Source organism: Dysidea avara, chromosome 5, assembly GCF_963678975.1.
Source record: "Dysidea avara chromosome 5, odDysAvar1.4, whole genome shotgun sequence".
Classification (NCBI taxonomy): Eukaryota; Metazoa; Porifera; class Demospongiae; order Dictyoceratida; family Dysideidae; genus Dysidea; species Dysidea avara.
The window spans coordinates 26,060,959-26,085,460 of NC_089276.1; the positions used below are offsets into that span (position 1 = coordinate 26,060,959).

The following is a 24,502-nucleotide window of genomic DNA, read 5'->3' on the forward strand; positions in this document are numbered from 1 at the left end:
AGTAACATGTTACAGTTAGCACTAAATTATTGCATAGTGCATGATCAAATCTACACAGTATAGTGATTGTGTATTTGATTTAATAAAATGCTTTATTAATGCTTTATACTGCAATGTATAATTACACAATTACAGCCCACCTCTTTACTATACTGTCACTTGTCTGACCACTACATGCAGATGAAATAAAATACACACATATGCATATAAAGTAATGCTTAATGTTTGGTGTTGTCGACCAACTTTGCCTGGACATTTACAGATGAATAACTTAAAACAAGCACAGACTTGAATATTAATTCATAGCTAGAGGTGGCGCCAAGTTTTTTCTGGATACAATTAATTGGTCTGCTTTAGCATATATAGCTATAATGCACAATGACATGTTTTAGGGTAAAACAACAATGTAGCACTCAGTAGACTCTATAGCTGTTGTAATTGTTCTACTGGAATCCGATCAGCTACAAAATGTATATTGCAAATAAGTACTATACTAACAGCTGCATATATAACTACCCATTCCAATATCTTAAACTACGTACTTTGCTGTATTAAAATACAAGGGGATATACTTTGCATGAATTTATAAAAATGACTATATATGGTATAAAATACATAGTGATTTATTATTAGTGTCACTTGTAAACATAATTACTGAGAACAATTACAAAAAATAAAAATAAATTAATTAAAAAAAACAACAAAAAACAATACACAATTCATCATTACTACCTATATAGACACACTTGAGCAATGTACAAACTGGATTGGTAAATTAATTGTAACAAAAAAACAAACACACACACAAAAAAACAACAACTAAAACACAGTCATTGATCCATCATTTACCACACCAACAGAGCTCATCAATACTGATATCATCATGAGGTGTAACATCCATTGTTTGTATATCACCACTGTTTGTGATTGTCTCTTTTAACTTGTTTAATGTTTGAGATAGTTTGTGTGAGTGATTGACCACTGTCACAATGAAGTGATGGATAGGACTAGAGCAGCTGTTCATAGTTTGAACAAAATAATCCTTGACTTCATCTGATCTTGAACAGTTTCTTTTACAAGCATCACATGTGCCATTAATATTGAGCTGTAAAAACAGCATGCAGGCAGCACTAAAATTACTGGCAATATAAATTTAGTGAAAAGCTAAATACATGTAGAGATATTGCTTACCAAAATTGCAAGGCTTCTTAGATTGTACTGAAGGATGAGTTTTAGCTTTGCAAGTTGCTTGTTCAAGTCATACACCTTTGTCTGATGTACCCAGCCATTGTACAACAATTCACTAAGAGTAAACGTCATCAAATGCTCCACAAATAATTTGTGTACAAGATAAGCATTGAAAAACTGTCTGATAGCGTTGACTGACACATTAGTATTTTTTGGAACTCTCACAATAGAGTCGTACTCAAGCAAACAATCATTGTGCTACAGAAAAAAAAACGATAATTGCAAATGTTTCAATATACTTATAGCAAATATTTAACTATCACTACATGTGCTTTTAAAAGTCAATCTAATAATTAAACGCCTAATGCATGTTGCACATCACAACCACACTCTCTATGAAGTATACTCACATCAGTAGATGATAAACTTATTAGTGTTCTAATCACTGTGCCTTTGTGATTTAGAAATTGGTCTATTCCTGTAGATTGATCATTCCCTAACCATCGATTCAGTAGAGTCTCGTTGGCTGTAACATTTGGACTACAAACTGGTACACATATCATATTGATTGGATGAGAGTAAACAAGAAGCAATGGCAGTAGTGCCACAGTATACAAAATAGTCTTCATCTTCTTTAAACTGTTTGCACTTGAATCAACTTAACTGAAGCAAGTAATATCGTCATCTCTTTTATACTCTCTTTATTGGAGGAAACTGATCCACTGTTATCATATTCACAGATTATTTCTTGTACCCTAAGGCCGTGAATATTACTGAGTTTCATAATAGTCAAGTAATTCATTATATGGAGCTATGACATGATGAACAAGGATATTATGACATCATTAGGTAGTTTCAGACTCATCAAATTATCCATGCACTTGCTCACAGCTATAATAATATTATTGGGAGATGAGAAACTGATAATCAACTTTACATGAACTCAGTGTACATGTTATGTGCTAATGAGACCAACCAATATAGTACTTAACATGATTATATACCACTTTGACACCTCAGATCAAAGGAAATCACAGGGTTATATATCACATATCTCCCTGACCACAGGGCAATATCTAGATATTGCCCTGTGGTTAGGACAATATCATGATATAGCCCTGACCACAACTGCCTTTGATGCTGAGGCAGCTACAAAGCATCAGTTCCCTTTGATTATTTATATAGAGATGCTTAAAGTTTTGCATAGTGGGTTTGAATTAGAGCTGCTTAAAGTTTTGCATTGTGGGTTTGAATTAAACATGTTGATTTAGTCAGGGGCATTGTTGTGAAGTAAAAAGAAATGAGTGAGTCAGCATTGCATAGTTCAGTTACTAAGCATCACTAAATAATCATTTTTGCAATGTGGATTGTTTTTCTACAGAGTACATTTCAACTGCACGAAAAGATGCCTCAAACATTCACAACCTATATTTCTAAGTGTTTGTTTTAGCACCTTAGGTAACTTTATTCATCCACAAAGTGATTATTTGGTTTAAAATGGTATCACTACAACCAGTGAAACCCACAATCATTTCTTTTTTGTGCCCACAATCGATTTTTACAAACCTCTGTATAAAAGTAATGTGGTGAATGCAGGTTTGTCTTCCTTCACCTATTAGGTGAGCATGCCAGAGTGGTATATATTACTTATACCATGGCTACTCAGGATTTTCCTGATATATATGCCCTCGCCCTCGGGCATATACATCAGGCAAATCCCTTGTGGCCATGGTATAACTATTAAATGATCCCTTGCTGATTGAATTTTTAATTTTCCACAATAGATTTAGAAATAAATGTGTTAATTAATCACTAACACTGTAATATGACAATCCCTTCTTTGTCTCAAAGATGCATCGTGAAGTGAGGATTCATAACATAAACTGCTGACTGTGGATATGATCACAGGTTCTTTAACATGTTTAGGGTAACACGGTTACTCCTCTACCTAAACATCCTACATATTTAATACCCTACCCCAGTCATACGTAGGATACAAAGTATTTGTTCATGTACACTAAGTAGTTGTTGTGCGATACCTTAAGTTAGTTACATGCATAACATGTTTATGCTTAATTCCATTTGAGTTACGTGAACATAACCTGGCTATGTGATGACAAAGTCACTTATATGGACTTTATCCAACTGCTTGAGCAAGTTACATTCGGAACCGTAACAATGTACATTGTGTACATGTATGTATAACTAGTGTATTGAACAAGAATCATGTATATGGAACTCAAATTTTACATTATGGGAATGAATATGTACTTACTACCTTACACAAGTGAAAAGACCACACCAAATAATTCTAATGCCACTTCTAATTATAGTGCATGGAATGCATCATGAAATGAAAGTGTTGCATGTCAACTATAGTAATGATAGAATTCAACGGTTTGGTTTGCATGTGAATTAAGAATAAGTAAATGCATGCTAACATAATTTTTTTTTTATATGTACATGTTAGCACACGAGGCTTTGTTATATAGACAAACGACTAACCTATTAGTTGAATAACACAAATAGCCATGCCATGCATCTCAATCAACGATGCAGGTACTTTAAATAGATTATTTTAAAAATCCAATAGGTATACATGTCTAACGTAAGTACATGTGTATACATAATGAAGCACACACACAGCAAGCCATCAACCATCTAGTTGCACCAACAAAGACTGTCAACATCTTCGGTTAGTGGATTGTTCATTTCTTTGTTACTACTTGATTGGTCATCAACCACATGTTTCAATCTTTTTACCACTTTATACAATTTCTCTGAGTGTGAAGTAATAGTAAATACTACACTGCGAATAGGACTAGAGCAGTGACTCATTTTAGAGATAAGTGATGCAACCATCTCAATTGATTTTGAGCAATTTCTTGTACAACCATGACAAGTTGTGTTCAGCTGTATAACAAAGAATTACACATAACTAGTAACACATAGTGTGTAATTATACCCTTACCAGTTGACCAAGGTTCTTGATATTGTAATTTAGAATGTTCAATAGCTTGGTAAGATTGGTATAAGTATCAACTGCAGTTGGCGGCTGTAGCCAATCCCTTACTAGTAGCTTAACCTCGCCTAGTCCAACTAGATGCTTAACATAAAGTTTATGCATCAAGTAAGCATTGAAGAAGTGTCTGATAGTAGTGATGGATGTGTCATTATAGCATGAAGAACTGTTACATGATGTCATATTTACATAATCCTCTAAGCAGTCATGAAACTATAGACAACAAAATGAATTTACTGTATACATGCAGATGGCAAAAGTTACATACCTTTATAGGGTTTTGGCTTTGTAGTGTAAGTATTATACTGGCCACACTGTTTCTACTACGACGACGAAGTTGATCAATTCCTTTAGAATTATCACTGAAATCCAACCACTTATCCAAGAACATCTTATCAGCAGTGATGTTATCAGTACAGAATTGATCCATCACACTAGCATTTTCACTACCTCCAGAAGTACATATAGGATGAGAATTCACTATTAGTACCAGCAACGAGACAGAAACTAAGACAGCTTGCATCTTATTCCGATTTCAATTTATCTTGTTAAATCAGCTTTTGAGATCGTTACCTGTGCTGCCGTCGTTTTATAGACTATTGAACTTCCGGATTACCATGTAATGACCCATTTTCGGTTTGCACACATTAGCAACACTAATCATGTGTACCATAACGATAAATGCATTCCATTCTTAATGTGTTGCAAAGTATCATTTAAAAATTCAATAACAGACAATCAACGTGAAAGTGTGACAACCAATTTGTACAAGTTATCACACTTAATGATACAGTCAAATAGCTTTATGTGACTACAACCACACATCACATTTTCATAACCTACATATCAACTATATAGGTGAACTGCTTAAAGAAAAGGAATGATGACAAAACTTTATATGAATGTATACTTGCTACGTGTCCTTCCAAAGAGAAAAAAATTGACTTTGTTTTTCTAATAGACTTTGAACCTTTTCAAAACTCAGGATAGGTATAAACAGTGGACCCAGGACCAGGGGATCCACAAGGATCCAACTTTTTTTTTTGGAATTTTACACAATTCAATTTTAGTAGCTAGGCAACATAATAGACTAGTATATGCACATTGTGCAGCAGGCAAGTGGCAATTGACACAAACATCGTGTGAGACACTGTGACAGGGAAAAAGTGGATTGGTCATGCAAGACTACTCGGAACCTAGTACAAGTATAGAATAAAGTGAAGTGTATAAAATTCCAAAGAGAGCTGGATCCTCAAGGGTCTGGTACCGGGTCCACTGTTTATACCTACCCCAAAATTCAAACATTACAAAAAACTAGTATTTCAGACAAAAAGTAAAGTCATTTTGTTAGTCATCATGCACCAAAATCAAAATGTTACTAATATTAGTGTGTAGCTAGTTAAGGTTGACTAAGTAAACTGATATCTGTAGTTATGATACTAAAGGTACAGTTACTGGCAGACCACATCAAACAACAATAGGAAGTACACATTTAATGGTATAACAATATATATATATATATATATATATATATATAATATGTATATACAATGTGAGCCATACAGTTTCAGGAAAAGTGAATGCCTCCATCATTAAATGTTGCAAGTAAGCTACAGAATTAAAAATAACATTTTAACAGATAAAACTGAAAGTGTTTACATGGATACAAACTATGAGACTAGGGATATTTGGGCAGAACAGAAAATATTACATAACTCTGATGGACTCACATGCATAATAATTGGGAGTTTCAATCACAGAAGGGAGTAATACAAAATGTGTTAAAGGAAACTTTTATTTACATGAATCAATAACAGAACACATTTATGGTTAGCACACTTTATTTTGTATTTTCATGGAAAGAACTTTCCTTGTTTCTACATGATTCATTTATTGATCCCTATATACTACAGTCCAGTTGGCCCCACACAGCAAATCATTTACAATGTACTGGCCTATATGTGGACTTGGTGATAGGCTTTGCTAGTGACTTAATTACCTAGCTAACCTACCAGAAGAAAGCTATTAGGATAAGGGAGGAAACTGGCTGCCCCTAGTAATAAAAGTCAAAGAGTAATTCACAGTACAAACTAAAGATAAAGTCACAGGTTAGGTTTAAAAGTTAACTGAACACATACCTATACCAAAAGATAGCTACATATGAGACAGGGAAAATCAGTAAGTTCATTTTAGTTTATAAATTTTTACAGTACCAAACTTTCCCTCCATGCAAAGATGTGTTTAATAACCAGTAGGGCCGGTACAGGGGTTTTAGTAACTTCTTGCAACACAGAAGGCAACATTTAAAAAAGCATAAGCATAATGTGGCTTCTTTAATTGACCAATGATAGTTATTCTACAGTCCATATTAGGAATGGTAAAAGTAAACAACTACCACGAACCATGTGTCTTTCAGGCTAGTTAACATGTAAGAAACCATACCATGCTCTACGCATTTTCAATGTTAGAGATCATGGAAGTTTGGGTTTTTCTGGCCAAAAATATCACCAAAAACCAGCTTCCCAATGCCACTTTGGCAGTATTAGTCAAGCCCAAAAGTGCCTTCAGTGCAACACTAAATGCTTCCAATAAATTGTTACACTAAAAAAAATTCATGGTTAATGGAATTCACTACTAACTGCCTGCCTGATGCCTTCAGGTAAATGTAACTTGATAACGGCTAAGGTTACAGGTTTGATTTTTCACTGTGCAACATGCTCCGTCCTAAGACGTGCCTTTTGGCATGCCACAGTACATACAATGCACGCTTACCTTTGTCCTCCTTTGTGCCCCATTTCTTTTTGCTGACAATCCAGTGTGTCGATTCATGGTAGCGCAATGGCTTCCCTATGTTTGTAATGGGAATTGTTCATATGTTATGTGGATGATTGCAGAGCCACATGTCCTACTGTTCTTTGTTTCTAATGCTGTGAAACGGGCAGAACATATGAAGTGTAATGGCCTTTTTGCTTTGGAGTCAATAATCAATAGCTGGGGTGCACATTCAGATGAAAAAATTAACTCAGGTGCCATCCTTTCTTTTGATGTAGTATGTGCAGGTTCACCGGTCATAATAATGTCACAAAAAAAGGAAATAAACAAGTATATAAGAAAAATTAGAATTTTAAGTTTAAATAGGGATCATAGAAAATTTCACTATTGCCCCCTTAGAACTTTTGGGAATGCGTGTTTACACAATCCAGGTATAAATGGAGACATTAAACAGGATATCCTGACTCTTCAGCCTAACACTACACATTGATTGAAAGCTGGGCTACATGGAGAATGCACACTGTAACTGCAAAGGCTTATTTTGTTATGAAGCGCTGAACAAATCACAATGTTCTTGCCATGCGATTGTGTGGTTAAATCATGTGACTAATATATAAATCTAATGGAAAATGAAATGGTGAAGTGAATGACACTTGATAAGAGCAGCCATCGGGGTATGCATCATCTTATAAAGTATAAAGGATTTGTATGCTTCTTTATCAAAAGGTTGCATGGAGAGTCGCAGCTCCACAATTAAGTGTTAGGGTAAAACCGTAGGTGTCGCTTCAATCCCACCAGTAGTAAACTGCATAGCGATAGGAAGTATACATCAAACGTTACAGTGCTTTGTTTAAGACAAGCATATTTTTTAAGTTTAGATCTGACCCTATAAATGCAGATATCATTGGGTTACTCCAGGCCATGACTGAGCTGGAATCATAGAAACTCATAGGAAGTGTATTACATTTACCTTTGAGCCATGCCTCAGCAAGTAGTAAGCTTAATAAATCGAAAGTGATGATGTGTGCCATGCAACACATGACTACATTTTGCAGCAATTTACTATGGTTATTCCTATGGTGCCAATATGCATATTCTCTTCTTATGTACATGCCCTAGACAGCACAAAATCAACCTTAACTGTTTCATAGAAAAAGATTGACTTATTGATTTTGGGGGCATCTACGTACGCATGAAAAAGTAAGTTACTGAGTTGTACATAACCCAAGCAAATTGTACATGGTGACTATGTCAGGACAGCACTGTAACACAAATGGGACAGATGAAGTATGTGATAGGATTTAATAGAATTATTAAAATGGGGATTTCCAATTAGCAGATGGATAAATCTTCTGGTAGAGTGTACCAGTACAGAAAACAGATTTCTATAGTTGTCCATGAAAATATGACCTTAAAGGTTTACCTCTGTACATTTGCATCCTACTGATTGGCATTTTGTATATTGTACTCATATAAGTATGCAAACTTTCTTGTTTTTGTTACCAAGGTAAGCCCTTTACAAAAAGTTTAATCCCTTTTCTAGGAGGATTTCTGCATTCAGAGTTGTAATCATGAATGTATGGGGCTACACAAGCAGGCAATCTGATGTTACATCAAATCAAGCTACTTAACTTCTGCATTCCATCTGAATGACTTCAGTCTGTCAGTTGTAAGTATAGGAAAACCTGTGGTTTAATAATTGCAGTTGATCACACAAGATGTGTAGCTGTTCTATCACAACTTCCTCATTCCACTGTAGTTATGTACACTGAAATTACCAAAACTATTTTTGCTTTGAGAGTTTACAAATGGGATTTTACAAGTGATGAACACCACCATTGAAAATACATTGCATGCAGGCCTATAGTATTCCACTTGGATAAAAAAAGTTATTAAGAGCATCATTGTGAAACTTCGGCAAGAGAGAGTTTACTTTCACTTACATTTTATCACCTAACTTAACTGCATTACTTTTTGCTGGGCAGTTGAAGTAACCTTTTGCTACAGAAAGAACCAATCTGGTGGTGGAGTCATTCTGTAGTACAACAGCAGCCTAAATAGCTCTATAAACTGTTAAAGTACACACAGAAAACTATTAGCACATATCCTGGGTAAATACATACTTACAATGGTGTGAAACCTGTTAAACAAGACACTTAAAAAAGAGGACACCTGTATAATCTGAATACTTTGTAATGTTTTATACAGTATCCTTTAGCATTTAACTTGGAAAATTAGAACACCCTGATAATAGACACATTCCAAAATTACATCACTGTCATAGTAACAGCCTTCCGCCATTTTGAATGGGGCCACTGACAATAATCATGATTGCGCTACGTTAAAATATGATGATGAAAACAGCTTGAAAAAGTGGTGTTGTTGAATAACAGGCTACGGAAGCCTTCAAGGTTGCAAATTAATGTTTCTGGTCAGATGCAGATGGTTATCAGTGTTGAATAGGTGCGAAGTGTTGACAAGGATAGCACTTTTGTCTGGTAGTCATTATTGCTGTGTTAATGAAAGTGACAGCAATAGCAGCTGACCATCCAGATGCCTCCTTGTACTGGCAAACAAGGAAATTACTGTTATCAATGCTTCGCACTTGTTCAACCCTGATAACCACCTGTGTCTAACCAGAAACATTCATCATGTTTCATCATAGCGCAATCATGATTATTGTCAGTGGCCCCATTCAAAATGGCGGAAGGCTGTTGCTATGACAGTGACGTAATTTTGGAATGTGTCTATCAGGACACTTTTGGTTGGTCCCAAGGTGCTTTTAATACAGAGTATTACTATAGCTATGCAAGTTTAGACTGGTGCATAAGATAGTGTATTCCAATTGCTGTTGAAAAAAATTGCTGAGTTGTATACTATTATAAGTATGTCAACTTGTACTTGCCTTTCATGAAGTTAATATATTAGTGCAACAAAAAATGCATCTATTTAGGTTACCTTTGACTTAGATTTGTCCCATTTTCCATCAGAGTTAACAAAAAAATCCCTATATTGTGGTTGGTTAAATAAGTTAGGGAGCTTAATAAGGAGATTACAAAGGCTTTATACCATTACCATTCTTCCATCTTGAGTGGGACTAGAACATAATGAGGTCATTGTGCAATGTGTAGGATAAGATTGTGTACTCAAAGCTCACAAAAGCCAGTGATGAGTGACAATTGAACATGTAGGCATGAAGTATGTATATTGACCAGGGAGTTACTTTATGTTTGTATTTTATGTGTTATCTACATTGATTTTAGCTGGTCTGTTTATTTTATCCTTATTAATGGCTTTATATGTTGTACTTAAAACTACAGTGTGATGTTTCGTTTATAATTTTCATGTGTTTGCTGTAGTGTTGCACCGATAATCGGTTCAATAATCGGTATCGGGCGATATTGGCTACTAGTATCGGGCGATATTGGCTACTAGCCGATTAATCGGTTTTGATTAAATCAAGGCCGATGTTAATCTCCACTGTGCTGTGTAGTATAATGATGTGGGGGAGGCTAGACATAAGTTATTTGGCATTTTAATTAAGTTATGTGTTAATGGTTTAGCGGTGACTACAAGCCATGCCCATAATAAACTGTCAGGTTTTAGGCCATGCCCAACAATAAATTGAGGTTTTTAGGTTTCTATGTAGTACCAGCCACTTGTCTCAACTGTATATAGCAGTAGTAAAATGTACTTAAAACCTGTTTACCATGAGTAACTTTTACTTGTGGTATACATCTAACTATACATTTTAGCCTAGAATGAGCTGTATATCAATGGTTATGTCACTAATATGAGCCATTTAATAATGATGAGGATGAGTGTTAGTGTTATTGGTGTACATCGGATCGGTTATCGGTATCGGCTAATTCTGTTGCTTAATATCGGTTATCGGAATAATCGGCTAATTTGGATATCGGTGCAACACTAGTTTGCTGTAACCATCTTTACCAATGACTTCAGAGATATTGATCTTGAGTAATAAGTGTGTCAAACAGTACATCAATCCATGATCCACGTATGTATAATGGAATTTTGAAATGTGCACATGGGCATGGATCTTAAATTGCTGTGTTGTTTAGCTGTGTAACATAACTCCAGGTTGCTCAAGGAATGGTGGCACAAATGATCATGTTGCCACACCTTCAGGTTATCCAGTACCAGATGCCAGAACTATAATAATAGTCAATTCCCTTTTTAAAGGCTATTGTGTTTTTACTTGGTTTAGTCGCCGAGTCACAGCAACCTTTAATGGCAACGTAAACAAATGAAATCTGTGTAGATTCATACAGTTATTTTAGATAATACTTGATACTCTGAGCATTATATCGAGTATTTAGTTAAACCGCGATATCTGTATTTGATAACGTCTAATTTCTTACTACTGCAATCAAGTGGATTGTAAAAGTCTTTTAAAGCTTTATTATTAGTATGAAAAGTGTACATAGGAAAAGATATGGACTGGTGTACAATAATATACTACAATCAGCTTGCCAACACAATTCTGTCTTGAGCAAATATGTTTAGAAACTGTACTTTTATATCTAGTAAAGGTCTAAAATGGCATCTAGCTAAGGCATACCGATAATATAGTTATACCGAAATATCAAGTAACAATATCGTACCATTCATGAAATATCAAAACTGCTCTGCACTACTCTCAGTTACTATTACATACTCTTGCTAATACATACATGTATAGCTATGAAAGTGGCAATGCTCACATTCCCATTCTTGTACAGATAATAGAGTCATAACTGCTCCTTATAATTACCCTAGGCTAGAGATAAACAGTAATACATCTACAGTAATTGGGCAACCATAGAAGCTATCCAGAAGCCATATGTAAAGGAAATCAACTACCTGCTCTAATAACTTAAGAAGAATAGAACTGGAAAGTACTACTATAAATGTTATCATGAACAGGTTGCTAGGTTACTAGTCAATACCAACATAGAAAATCATAATATACACACAGTAATTAGAACTGATTACCACATAAGGAATAAAATTGTGACCGGATCTGCGAAAACCCGACATAATGGCGCATTTTTCAAATCCTTTATTATTGAATATTTATAATCTACTTAGCTGAGTGTATGCTCTGGCCAAGTTTCAGCCTTGTATGCCAACAACTTTTGGAGTTACAGCCCTACAAAGTAGCAGCAACAGAAAGATCGATTTGTACAGCAAGTATTGGGAAAATATATTACAGCTGCTTACAAAAACGATTGTAACTTACAAACGCAATGCAGTACAGAGTTGTAACTTGCGCCATCGCGTTCACCATGAATAGGGGAGTCCATTACGTGGTAGGTTTTTCCACCTACCGCCTTTTTTCACTACATACAGAGACGAAATCAGTGAAGAAAAATTGGTCGCGTACGATTGCTTCGACGTGACGTAAACAAACGCCCATAACTCACGTATCCTTTAAGCTACATCTACGAAACAAAGAGTTTCGAACTCCCCTTGAGTAGGCGAATAAGATGATATCCATGTTTTTATCATTACACCCTTTCTTCACAAAGAACAAACCGTTTAAAAATTTTACGATTTTTTTTTTCATTTATGCAAATATTTTACCCATTGCAATCAATAGCCTATACTGAAAATTTAGGTTTGCGCCATTATGTCGGGTTTTCGCAGATCCGGTCACAATTAATATAGTAGGTAAATAAAGTAAAAATCAACATGTTATTTACTTTGATGAGGTCATTGACAAATGTGACCCACTGAGTAAGATCTGCTGCCAACTTGTTTGCATAATTCTGTTTTTGAGATAAATGCTATTGAAATACCTACATAAATAATTTTATGTATGTTTTAATCGCTTCAGTAAACAGTATGAATTGAAAATATCTAATATACCAATGGATACACCTCTTCATGGAGAGTAACAACATCATTGTTTTGTTTGTGTACCCATGAAGCAAACGTGAGCTACGTTTGTTTGCTTACATTGTGGTTTATTGTACCTGTTTCTACAGCCTCCTTGTTTGATAGCATGAACCAAAAACTACACCTTGATAAATGCCCCAGTTCAAGGCATAGAATGACACAAGTCCCAACTCTGTAGTCCATTGCACTCGAGACTTATGATCAATTAAACGAGTGCCTGTAAATGTTTTTCTGTATAGGCACTGTACAAATCGATTGTTTTGCTCTTCTTGTTGTCTATCGCTATAACTCCAAAAGCTCTTACCAGATAAGGCTAAAACTCTAACAGCCCATTGGGTTTTCCCTCTACACAACAAAATACTTTAAAGTTTGAGGAAAATGTGAACAAGTTGGGTTTTTGCTCAGTGAGTCACAAATGTGATCAGGTATGTAAAAACCAGACAAACTTAAGAAAAAACTATATGTAGGCTATCTTTCTATCAGGATGCTATAACCATGCAAGTTTTATCCCTTATTAAACTTTTACTGGTTTGGGACTATACAAGTTACAGAATACAGACATTCCTTGAGATCATTTGGTTCTACTTCGGGTACTTAGAGATAATGAGTTACTCTCTAAAATTCCTATGGATATAATTACATGAAAATAACAAGGAGAAAACATCCTGACCACCTGGTAGACTCCTGTAAGCTTTCGAGCGTAAATCGGATGGCTGCAGGTTCGAGGCTACCTAGGTCCAGTCATGGATTTTTTCTCCTCTCTCCAACTTTTCAAACACACCTTAAGTAGTAAAGTCTAAGTAGCTAAAGTCTTTGAGCAGGCTGTAGGACCAGGTGTCCTACAGACCTTCAGCACTTGTGCTGTAAAGCATTAATAAATAAATAAATAAATAAAAATCAGTATGGTCCATTCAGTACATGATCTGGTACAGTATCCCAATTAATGCTCACATGTCCAATTCTGCATGCCTGGTCACAAATAGTCTTCTAAGTGGTTACTGTTACCTTAGAAACTCATCTCCATCCATTTCTCTTGGTCTTTTATCTGCTAGTCCACTTTTTTCTAATAACTCTGTCACTTTGTTTTTGGCATTAAAATCATGTGGTATGGTCTGTAAAGTCAAAGTGTTAAGTCTAAAATTCAGTAAACAAATGCACTGACTATTGAATTGACTGAACAATGTAATCTGTAGTTCTTTTCCATCAACTCAAGAACTGCCTTGCATCTGTAATTATATCAATGTGTGTACAATAATTGCATATGTATACACATATCCATACTTGAACATGCTTTCTACAATGTGACACAAGCAACACTGGGTGTAGACAGAGATGCATGGACACAGACAAAGAGTTTATTAATATTTAGGCACATGCTAACTAGTCTTTGGCTAGCCAACAAAAGAGGATAAAGTTAAAAGAAAAAAAAGATTAAGTATACTTGTAAGGATACAGAACATCCCCTGAACAGGAAGTTGCACAAATTCAGCCACATAGCATAAACATCTGCAATTTGGGAAAGTTGAATGTGCTACCTATAAGTGATAAGTGGTAACAATAATAACAGTGTTGCAACTAGTTGCAACTTGTTGTCTTTTGTTAAATGAAATGCACTAAATATCTACTGATACTGCCATAGTTATCTTTAACGTGAATCTCCAACAGACAAAATTAAAAATAAATTTTGTTGCTTGCAATTAAGAAAGGCTTACAAATGCAGTAAAAAGAGTACTGTGAGGAATACATTTATTAATTAATTTGCTACCCTTAATGCTCTATGGTATGTTTTGACTCTGAAGTTCTGTACAGTATACTTCTTACCTAAATGATGAGTTGAGAGTTTTGTTTTTCCGTACAAAAGCGACACGAGTCAAACCATCCCACTCCTAATTAGAATCAAACAAACAAAATGTTACATCATGTCACTCTGCATAAACTAAGACAATATAGCAATTATGAAGTATGTAGGTAAAAATTCAGAGTCATCCCAACTTCAGCTACAAATTTACTTATGAAATTGTGGGACCAATCAAGCTCTTTTAAAATTTCATATTTCTAGATATTTGTCTTCACAAAATGACCTTTGCTATAGGAAAGGCCTGTCATGCATCATAAACCTATGATGTGCAATTATGGCATTAGGAAAGCAGTGTGGAAGTGTAAGGGCTCTGCGACATATGTGACCGCCTCAGTAAAACCCCGTCTAGTTCGCATAAGCAAGTGTATTAAGAAAATCGAAATTTAAAAACAATTTGTAAAATTACACATGCTACAAGAAAAAATATGTAAGTTTTTTATCAGGTCAGTACTCAAAGATAGAAGACTCAAATTGATTAAAACTATACACCATCTTATTCACCTACTCATGGGGAATTTGAAAATCTTTGTTTCATTTCTGTAGCCCGAATGGTTTGCGTGTCACGTGTGTTTGTTTATGAAGCAGTAAACGTAAACAAAATTATCGCCGTTTCTTCAACAAAACCACCTTCATACGCCTTTATGCAAGTGACTACAAGGCTAAGACTATACCTTGGTTGATCTGTCAATCCATGGTGAACATTGTAAGCCAAATTCCAACTTTGTAGACTAATCTAAACGGAAGTTATGGCTGCAAATGCAAGCGCCTGTAGTTTATTTTTAGTATAGTCACTGTACAATTGATTTCCTTGTTCTTCCTACTTTCTAGCACTGTAATTCCAAAACTATTTATCACAGAAGGTTTAAACTTTAGTGAACCATTCCTTGGACAATGCAGATAATACTGAGAAATAATAAAAAAATAAAAAATTTGGAGGTTGTGCAAACTAGACAGGTTTTCGTTGAGATAGTCACATATATATGGCATAGATAAACAATTCGTCTTTTAGATTTGGCATTGATTTGAGGTGACTATCAATGTTAAACATTCTTTAAGATCATGAGACAAGTGACCAATCTCCTCTGACAAACGAAACTCTTTATTTGGGGCCACGTGGCTTGAGAGGCAGTGGACAGACAAGACAAGTGTGTGTGTGTGTGTGTGTGTGTGTGTGTGTGTGTGTGTGTGTGTGTGTGTTGGGTGTGTTGGGTGTGTTGGGTGTGTGTGTGTGTGTGTGTGTGTGTGTTGGGTGAGTGTGTGTGTGTGCGTGTGTGTGCGTGTGTGTGTGTGTGTGTGTGTGTGTGTGTGTGTGTGTGTGTGTGTGTGTGTGTGTGTGTGTGTGTGTTGGGTGTGTGTGTGTGTGTGTTGGGTGTGTGTGTGTGTTGGGTGTGTGTGTGTGTGTTGGGTGTGTGTGTGTGTGTGTTGGGTATGTGTGTGTCGGGTGTGTGTGTATTGGGTGTGTGTGTGTACACGCGTGTGTGTTTGTGTGTGTGTGTGTGTGCGTAGCATGTAGTTTCATCAATAATATGGTTACCATCATACAATTAATGTCTTTTGAGGTCACATTTCTTAATGCATACCTTAAAGTTTATTGGAGGAGGAGGATTTCTTGGCTCTATGCGCACAACACTAGATTCAACTTTTGGTGGCGGTCGAAAATTGTTCTTGCTAACCTAAAAAAAAACACAATGACAGCAACAAAAATACCACATTTCTCCTAACTACATAATTATGAAAATAACAACTTAATGCAAATTACTGAAGTATGTGATCAACAGGTATATTTTTTAAGATGCTGATGTGGTAAACAGTACACCTTCAAGGAATTTGTTTGCAGAAATTAGTAAACTCTACCTCCTTTGCTCAATGGGCTGTCATTCCCCCAGAAGTTGCAAAACGTGTACACAGTAAGGTCTTTTGCAGTAAAAGGTCTTTTTAAATACACCTTAATCTGATTTCATTACATCTTTACTAGATTGATAACAACAATGAACATGATAGTGAAAGCAAGGGAGATTTTCATAGTAACCAAGAACACAGTTTCATATTTCACTTGCTAGTTTAGGATATTATTTCTCTTTCAACTTAAGAATATTTTCATTTATCTACTGTAACTTCCTTTGTATACTTCATCTCTAATAGTATTACCATTATATAAAATAAACTTGAAATGACATTTGTTAATCTTTGTCAGTGTGATGGTTGGTTGCTATTCTTGTACGAATTCAAAACAAGAACTTCTATAAGGTATATGGTGCATCAAATATTGGAAAGTCTGAACAATTTCTGCAGAGTAATAAGGAATTGTATACAAATAGCATTGAAAGGATAGTTGTATATATCTACTGAACAATAGATGTCTAACTGTAAGTGCTTCCCTTTCCAAATTACACTGTTTGTTTCTCTTTTGTTGGCCATCTATTGTTACTAGGAAAAGTTACATATGTACTGACATGCTGTACTGTACATTTGTTTTCTACTTGTACTTTGTAGTACATTAGAAGCAATGTTAGTATTGCTATATAGTTATACAAATATAAAGCAATGAGAAAAAATGCTCAGTAAAAGTATTATATCTGTTACAATAGGGGTATACCTTCATGAGATGATTAACACGAGCTAGTAATTGTGTGTTGACTGACAACCGACAATACAATTTGCTACCAGGTTCTGCCACAAGACGTTGAGCAAACTCCCTTTGGAACATGAGTACTGCACACCTAAAAAATTAACCAAGATGGCAAGGGTACCACTGAGATAAAAATGTACAATAAATTAAAATCTCGGGTAATAAACCATCCACTTGCAAGACAGAGCTGTACTATATTGTATACCTTTTACAAAGAATGTGTGCATATGTATACATACGTATACATACATATACATACATACATACATACATACATACATACATACATACATACATTATAAGCAAAAAAGAAATACAGGAAGATTATCTGATGCAGGTGTAAGCAAAATTAAAGGAAGTTTATCTGAATCCATATGGACGTAGACCAGACCAGAATCCTTACATCATTAAATTGTAGATGGTATTTCAGTACTTTTCACCACATGTGTAGACCGCCATAATAGTTTGCTGGCATCATCACAATATTATAGCAAAATCTCTTTTTAGCAGTCAGAGTGGCCATGTAAAAGGATCTCAACATGGCTAAAGTATGTTGGTTCCAAAGTAAGAGGTGGATTGTTTTCACATGTACAGAACTAATCTTCACCTATTATTGTACTGATTTTTGTCACAAATTTTCTGGTCCTAACTCTGAACTTTGGCTTGCTAAGAAAAATTAGATCAGTATGTAATTATTGCAAATTGTATGGCTTTGTTATTACAACATTAATGTAAGGAATGTATTGGGTCTAATACACAATGCCCTAGGGACTTTAGGGACTGCATGCCAAAATGGTGAGTTTGCTACATAGGTAATTTTGTAACCCGATTGTCAGCTGACTACTGATTGTAAGGGTATTAAAATTCCTATGGGTATTTGGGGATTAGCCATCCATAATCATCAATTTTACGTTAACAATTTTCCATAAAATATACCCTGCACGTCTTCCGTTGATTGCTTGCTACCCATTACCAAAATCATTGGAATGATGTGGCTTTTTCATATACGTACATCTAGGTGTTTCCCTAGAATGACATCTTAGGGACTATAACTGCATGAATATACACATAAAATATATTGCGTAATTGTTTTCAAGGATAACTTTTATAGTAAGGTTTATCCAGATTACAGCACATGTTATTAGAAAAATGTAAGCAATTTTCCTGTCAACCAGGCTAGAATCAGTAAACTCTTCATAAAGGTTGCAATTGGAAGTATGTGTGATAACTACTTTTAGAGCTGAACAGGATTGGCAGCCAATGTGGACAATTTAAGCTAAATCGGTACAACCAATTTTTTTTAAATACAAAAGCTGATTTGATTCTGATGTCTCTGATAACCAACATACTTTTCCTTTCCATTGCTGCAGATGACCACAAAACAAGAAGCCATACAGATACACAAGAGTTTGTTGCATTTCTTGAAACATACAGTACCCCCACCCTTCTAGGAAACAATGAATAGTGCTGTACTAAACTGTGAGGTATCAGCTTACAAGCCATCCAAACATGGATCATCACTGTAGAAGATTACATATTTGTGGGTGCCTTATTGTCTATGTTGTGCAACTGAGACCAGAGCACAATTGGAACTAACTCCATTAACAACACTTTAAAGGGACACTCAGTCGGTATCGAAGTCATTCAACCACACATTATTTCACATCCCCTGAAATAATTACATAACCGTAATTATACACACTTTTGCACTATACCGCAAGTGCACAAGAAATGGCAGGATTTTGGGCTTGTACATCAATAGTTAGGCAGGTGAGATACAGCCTAACATGTTTTCCCAGCTGCGCAATAGTGTGGCACACGAATAGAGAGCTTGCATACAAAATGCACGTACAACAATTGCTTGACAACTGTTGTTACTCAGCCATACTTGAGGGCAAATTTCAATGGGACTAATTGTGATGAATGTTCTTGGTTTGCCACCACAAGCTAAACACAACGAGTATCACTGCCAGAAGCTAGGATAAGGTTATAAATAAATATCAAAACTAGGTTTAACATATACAAGTGTAACATTAATTTTTGGTAGATTTCTCATGAATTATAGTGCTTTATGGGTTTTGACTACAGCTATCCTAGTTTATACAAGTGACTAACCTAATGAACATGTCCTGTACTTCGCTAAACCATTGAGAACAGCTGTCGCACACATTTTGCCCCCAAACATGGCTGACCTAGAAACTGTTGTTAAGCCCGTACTTCATATGCAAACTCTCTATAAACAGGCGCCTTGACAACAATCGCTGTGTTACGTTGTAAACTTGTAAACCACGATGGTCACTCCCCAACCATCCACCTGGTTGTAATACATGGCTCAAGTTGTTGTGTAACGTTTATTACATACAGCTGTATCTCGTTATCCCTTCATAGCTATAAAGTACAACATTACAAAACATTCGCCCATTACTTTATTAATTTTACGTCATCAACTAAGTAATATTGCGTCATAAACTCAAACGGCTTCATGATGTAAACAATACTGATGGAGTGTCTCTTTAATCATTATTGAGCTTACAATTGCCCTATAAGCTAAGTGTGAGACAGAAATCCTACAGGAGTATGAGTTAGATCAGTCATCATACATGATGATATAGTTGACATCAGATCAGTACAATACTGGTTGATCTGGTAATAAATATATTTGATCGGATCAAATCAAAAACAGTTTAGAAATGTTGAATCAGTACATACTTAAGATGAATCTATAGTAATGAATCTGACAAAAAAATGTAATTTAATCCCTTAATAAGGTACTAAAATTCCTAACCTTTGCAGGCATAATGTGTTAACTGTCTATCATATCAAAAGATGTTTAGGAATTTAAGATGAATCTATAGTAATGAATCTGACAAAAAAATGTAATTTAATCCCTTAATAAGGTACTAAAATTCCTAACCTTTGCAGGCATAATGTGTTAACTGTCTATCATATCAAAAGATGTTTAGGAATTTTACTTTGAAGTATAAGTATTTCAGGATTGCTTTACATCACAAATAATACATTACTAATAGTAATATACGTATCTCACCTAAAGAAAGGTCTATGCAACAGAAGTTTAAACACAAATGGTGAAGATATCTACAAATGAAGAATAGGTAATAAATCACAAGTTGAGCTACATGCACATACAGACGGTATGTCAGAGGAGGTTGGTTATACGCCATACAGGTAATCCTATGATGTGTTTACAGTAACACGTGTGTTTGGACAACCAAAGCAAGGCACCTGGAATCTATGCAGACATCTGAGAAATTCTTTTGCTATATTTACATGAAGTATGGAATACTGTATGTATAATAACCAAACCTCTTCTACACACACATAAACAGAATGCATATAATAATTGACTACTATAAGTAGATAAGTTCAAAAGTTGCTATGAAGCCTCATATAATGTCTAGTATTACAGCCATATGAATACTAACACAACTAAAATAAATCCACTTAGCACCCACAAACTCTGGTAACAAATCTTTACAGGTAACCTCAAGAGTTTACTTTTAAGGGCACTACTCTTTACTTGCTTAACTTTACCAACACATCCCACTAACACTGTAAGGCTTCACAAAGTACATTATTCTAGTCAGTAATTTCCCCTAGAAGTGAATGTGAATTTGTGTACATACTTCTCATAGAAATTCCCCATGTAAACATTTGTCAGATTTGAGTGTAGTTTAACCAGGAAGAACATAATACTGTGTGCACATATATATATAGAATATGCCAAATTTGGCTACTTTTAGCATTGCAGGAAACTGTTAACAGACAACTATAGGAGACTCAAAATTGAAACTTAAATTTCACTATCCAGAAAGGGACACATTTACAACTAACACACTTAGTTCATACTTTTATGTACGTATTTGGTTGCCTCTGAACACTTGGACAGTGTCCATAAATTTCTTTTTCAAAATAATACAAAGGTTGCTAAATTAAGCTCCACTTTCATTCTGAAAGTATTGCACACAGTAAAACACATTATTTCAGTTTTCAAACAAGCCGATATTGTGCTAACTCCAAAAACTAATTGCCCAGGCAGTTAATACTGTCCTAAATACAGAATTAAACAATCACGTTTTAAAAGTACATACATGCAAATTAATCACATCATTGATTTGCATGTTATTGAACATATTTTGTAATTCATAAAATAATTACTTTGTAATTCATTAGCTACACTGTACAATGCTATACACTGCTAAGGAAGCGTAACTAGAGAACAAACTACTTTAACCACAAATAATGCACAGAAGCACCTTCAATTATTTTAGTCTATCATGTTATCCTATGCAAATTAGAGAATGCCTCAAGGCTACTCTTTATACTTAGACATGCAGAATTGACACACCCTCTTTCAGCTCAAAAGCCTGGTAGGCCAGTAGGCCTTATCTAGTATCTACTAATAAGTTACTTTTCGGTTGTCAAAGTCCAATGGATTACTCACAAACTACACCCGTATCAAAAACTTCAGTAAAAAGCACAGCTTCAAGTAGCCTTTACATGGATGTGTATTTCTCATGCTAGTAGCTTTTACACTTTAATGGTTTTGCCCATGTGGGTGTGTACAGACAAACATAGATAGATAGGTTTTTTACAGAAACAATTTCAGGAAACCAAGTGTATGCTCTCAACCAGTTTGTGGCCTACACACCTGGTTTTAAAAAACGGAACATACATACATCATAACAATCATGTACTCCCTTAAGAAGGTGCTAATGCAACAAAATGAAGTTGTTCTCATCCAGTGAATACACATACAGGACTTAGACAAGAACTCCACTCAGTAATTTTTAGTAGAATCCTGTACAATCATTTTCAACAAAGTTCAAGCATAAAGAATTTTAAGTTTGATTAAGGATCATAGAAAAAAAAGTTGGGAAACAAGGGAGGTCACCTACACCTGCAAATATATATTATTATAGGAGACATTTAATCCCTGATTTAGTCTATACACATGACTGAATTAGGAGTATATCTGTAGGTGTGGGTGTCCTCCCATATATTATATGATCCCTAATCCAACATGGCACCAGAAATAATGTTTTCGACTGAATGCATGTCCCAACTATCAATTACTGACTCAAAAGTGAAGTGGCCGTTACGCTTTGCTTTCAGCTATGCATTACAAACGAAGAACAATAGGAGAAGTTCCTCTGCAATCAATCCAGTCACCACAGAAAATACATTTACAAACGTAGAAACCATCAAGTTACCATGCATCGACACCTTGGGCTGTCAGCAAAAAGAAATGGGACACAAAGGAGGACAAAGGCAAGTCCACAATGTGTGCATTGTACATACTGCGAAATGCCTAAAGGAACTTGTTGCGTTGAAGCGACATCAAACCGTGAAAAATCAAGCCTGTAGCCTTAGCCGTTATCGAGTTACGCTGGTCTGAAAGCAGGCAGGCAGGCAGGCAGGCAGGCAGGCAGGCAGGCAGGCAGGCAGGCAGGCAGGCAGGCAGGCAGGCAGGCAGGCAGGCAGGCAGGCAGGCAGGCAGGCAGGCAGGCAGGCAGGCAGGCAGGCAGGCAGGCAGGCAGGCAGGCAGGCAGGCAGGCAGGCAGGCAGGCAAGCACAAAGGCAACTTCGAAATCAAGTCCTAGCATGCATTAACTTTATTGGAGTCATAGTTGGCAGAAAGCATCAGTCAGTTAATCAGCAGAAAATGTGGATAAATAAAAAAGTTAAATTCTAATCGAAATCATTCCAAGCTTGATACCTAAGCAATAGTTCATTGTGAGGAAAAAGTGAAGTTGGTTGTTGATAAAGGAACAACATATGGCATCTTTTTGAGGAAATATACTATAGGAGGTAGGAACGTAGGTAGGGTGTCTTTCAGTAACACAACATTTGTCAGTAACATTTCCTGAATATTTTATCATCAATGTCTGATATGGCATCACTGCAACTAAACACACACGATACCTCTATGCACCACATACCTTATGCATTGAAACCACAAGTGGTCTGTATTGCTAGGCTAAATAAAAGCCAACCAGTAGTTTAAAATGCTATCTATGTTGAACTTCCGTTACGCATGACTTTAACTAGTCTTCTCACATGCACAACAGTCACAAAATATACCATACAAAGTTAAAGCAGGAAGCTATGACATTACATTCACACACATGTACACGTTCATCATGGTATAGATGGTATGTACTAATTGCATGAATGAATTACAACTGAATGAGTATGCATGTACGCACACCATGCATGCACAATAGGACAATTATGGATTCTCTATATAAGGCATTGGCAAACTTAAGAAGCAACTACTGACATGTGTCATGCACATACATGTACACATCTATGCACACCCACACAATACACTACACACCACATATGACAAGTGAGATTCTTTAATCAGTGAAGTACAAATAAAAAGTTGCAACAGGGCTTGAATTTTTTACGTAGCTGATTTACTAAAGTCAATATATACTACAGTGAACTACTTACTTGGTAAGGTAAATTAGCCACACACACATCAAAGAATGGTAGGTCTGTTTTCAATACATCTCCAACGATAACTTGCAGCTTACTTGCCAGAGGTCTGTAACATCACAATACATACATGTATTAGAATAGAGACATTATATACATAACACAAGACTACTGTACAGTGTATCCATAAATGCAAAGCTTCCAGTAGTTATAAATTTGTCATGATCTATGTACAATTAATACATTGCAAAAATGATATCATATAGGATATATAATATTTAGTTTCTCTTTCTTTCACTAGAGATACAACAATATTCTGTAACGAAACATTGCGTATTGATCGTACGTTGAGGCCATGATAAGTATTCATACGAAATTAGGTATATCAATACATTGAGTATTATGATGTATCAAGATTGACACAAGAAACTACATCTTAATGGTTACAAAATAAATTATTACAAGTTGTATATAGATGCTGGTTTTACATTTAAATGATTAGCATTATGGAAAAGAAAGAGGGTTTTGCAATTTTCAAAAAAGTAACAAACATCTATATATATGTTCATATTCCATTTTGTGTCAGGTGATATACGTATCACTGTATCATGATACAATGGAGGAAACATATCGATACACAAATACTGTATCATTTGTAACACTATTATAC

At 35.5% G+C, this 24,502-nt stretch overlaps 1 protein-coding gene across 5 annotated transcripts in view; it reads right to left on the bottom strand.

Moving 5' to 3' along the window:
- Positions 1 to 948: 948 nt before the first annotated feature.
- Positions 949 to 24,502, bottom strand: part of LOC136256895 (probable dimethyladenosine transferase) — a 28,549-nt gene continuing 4,995 nt past the window's right edge. Inside the window, exons 5-17 of one of the 5 annotated variants that reach the window (XM_066049958.1) lie at positions 23,848 to 23,941; positions 20,417 to 20,466; positions 17,338 to 17,461; positions 16,322 to 16,414; positions 14,705 to 14,769; positions 14,046 to 14,109; positions 13,889 to 13,995; positions 4,479 to 5,820; positions 4,160 to 4,423; positions 3,694 to 4,101; positions 1,599 to 1,943; positions 1,192 to 1,446; positions 949 to 1,105 (exon numbers count right to left, since the gene is read on the bottom strand). In XM_066049958.1, coding sequence (XP_065906030.1) covers positions 5,778 to 5,820; positions 13,889 to 13,995; positions 14,046 to 14,109; positions 14,705 to 14,769; positions 16,322 to 16,414; positions 17,338 to 17,461; positions 20,417 to 20,466; positions 23,848 to 23,941 — 640 coding nt within the window. In that variant the 3' untranslated portion in view covers positions 949 to 1,105; positions 1,192 to 1,446; positions 1,599 to 1,943; ... (1 more) ...; positions 4,160 to 4,423; positions 4,479 to 5,777. Of the gene's footprint in view, positions 1,140 to 1,191; positions 1,447 to 1,598; positions 2,080 to 3,693; positions 4,102 to 4,159; positions 4,424 to 4,478; positions 5,821 to 13,888; positions 13,996 to 14,045; positions 14,110 to 14,164; positions 14,419 to 14,704; positions 14,770 to 16,321; positions 16,415 to 17,337; positions 17,462 to 20,416; positions 20,467 to 23,847; positions 23,942 to 24,502 lie in introns of those variants that run through there. The other 4 variants (XM_066049956.1, XM_066049955.1, XM_066049959.1 and 1 more) reach the window with 4 other exon arrangements.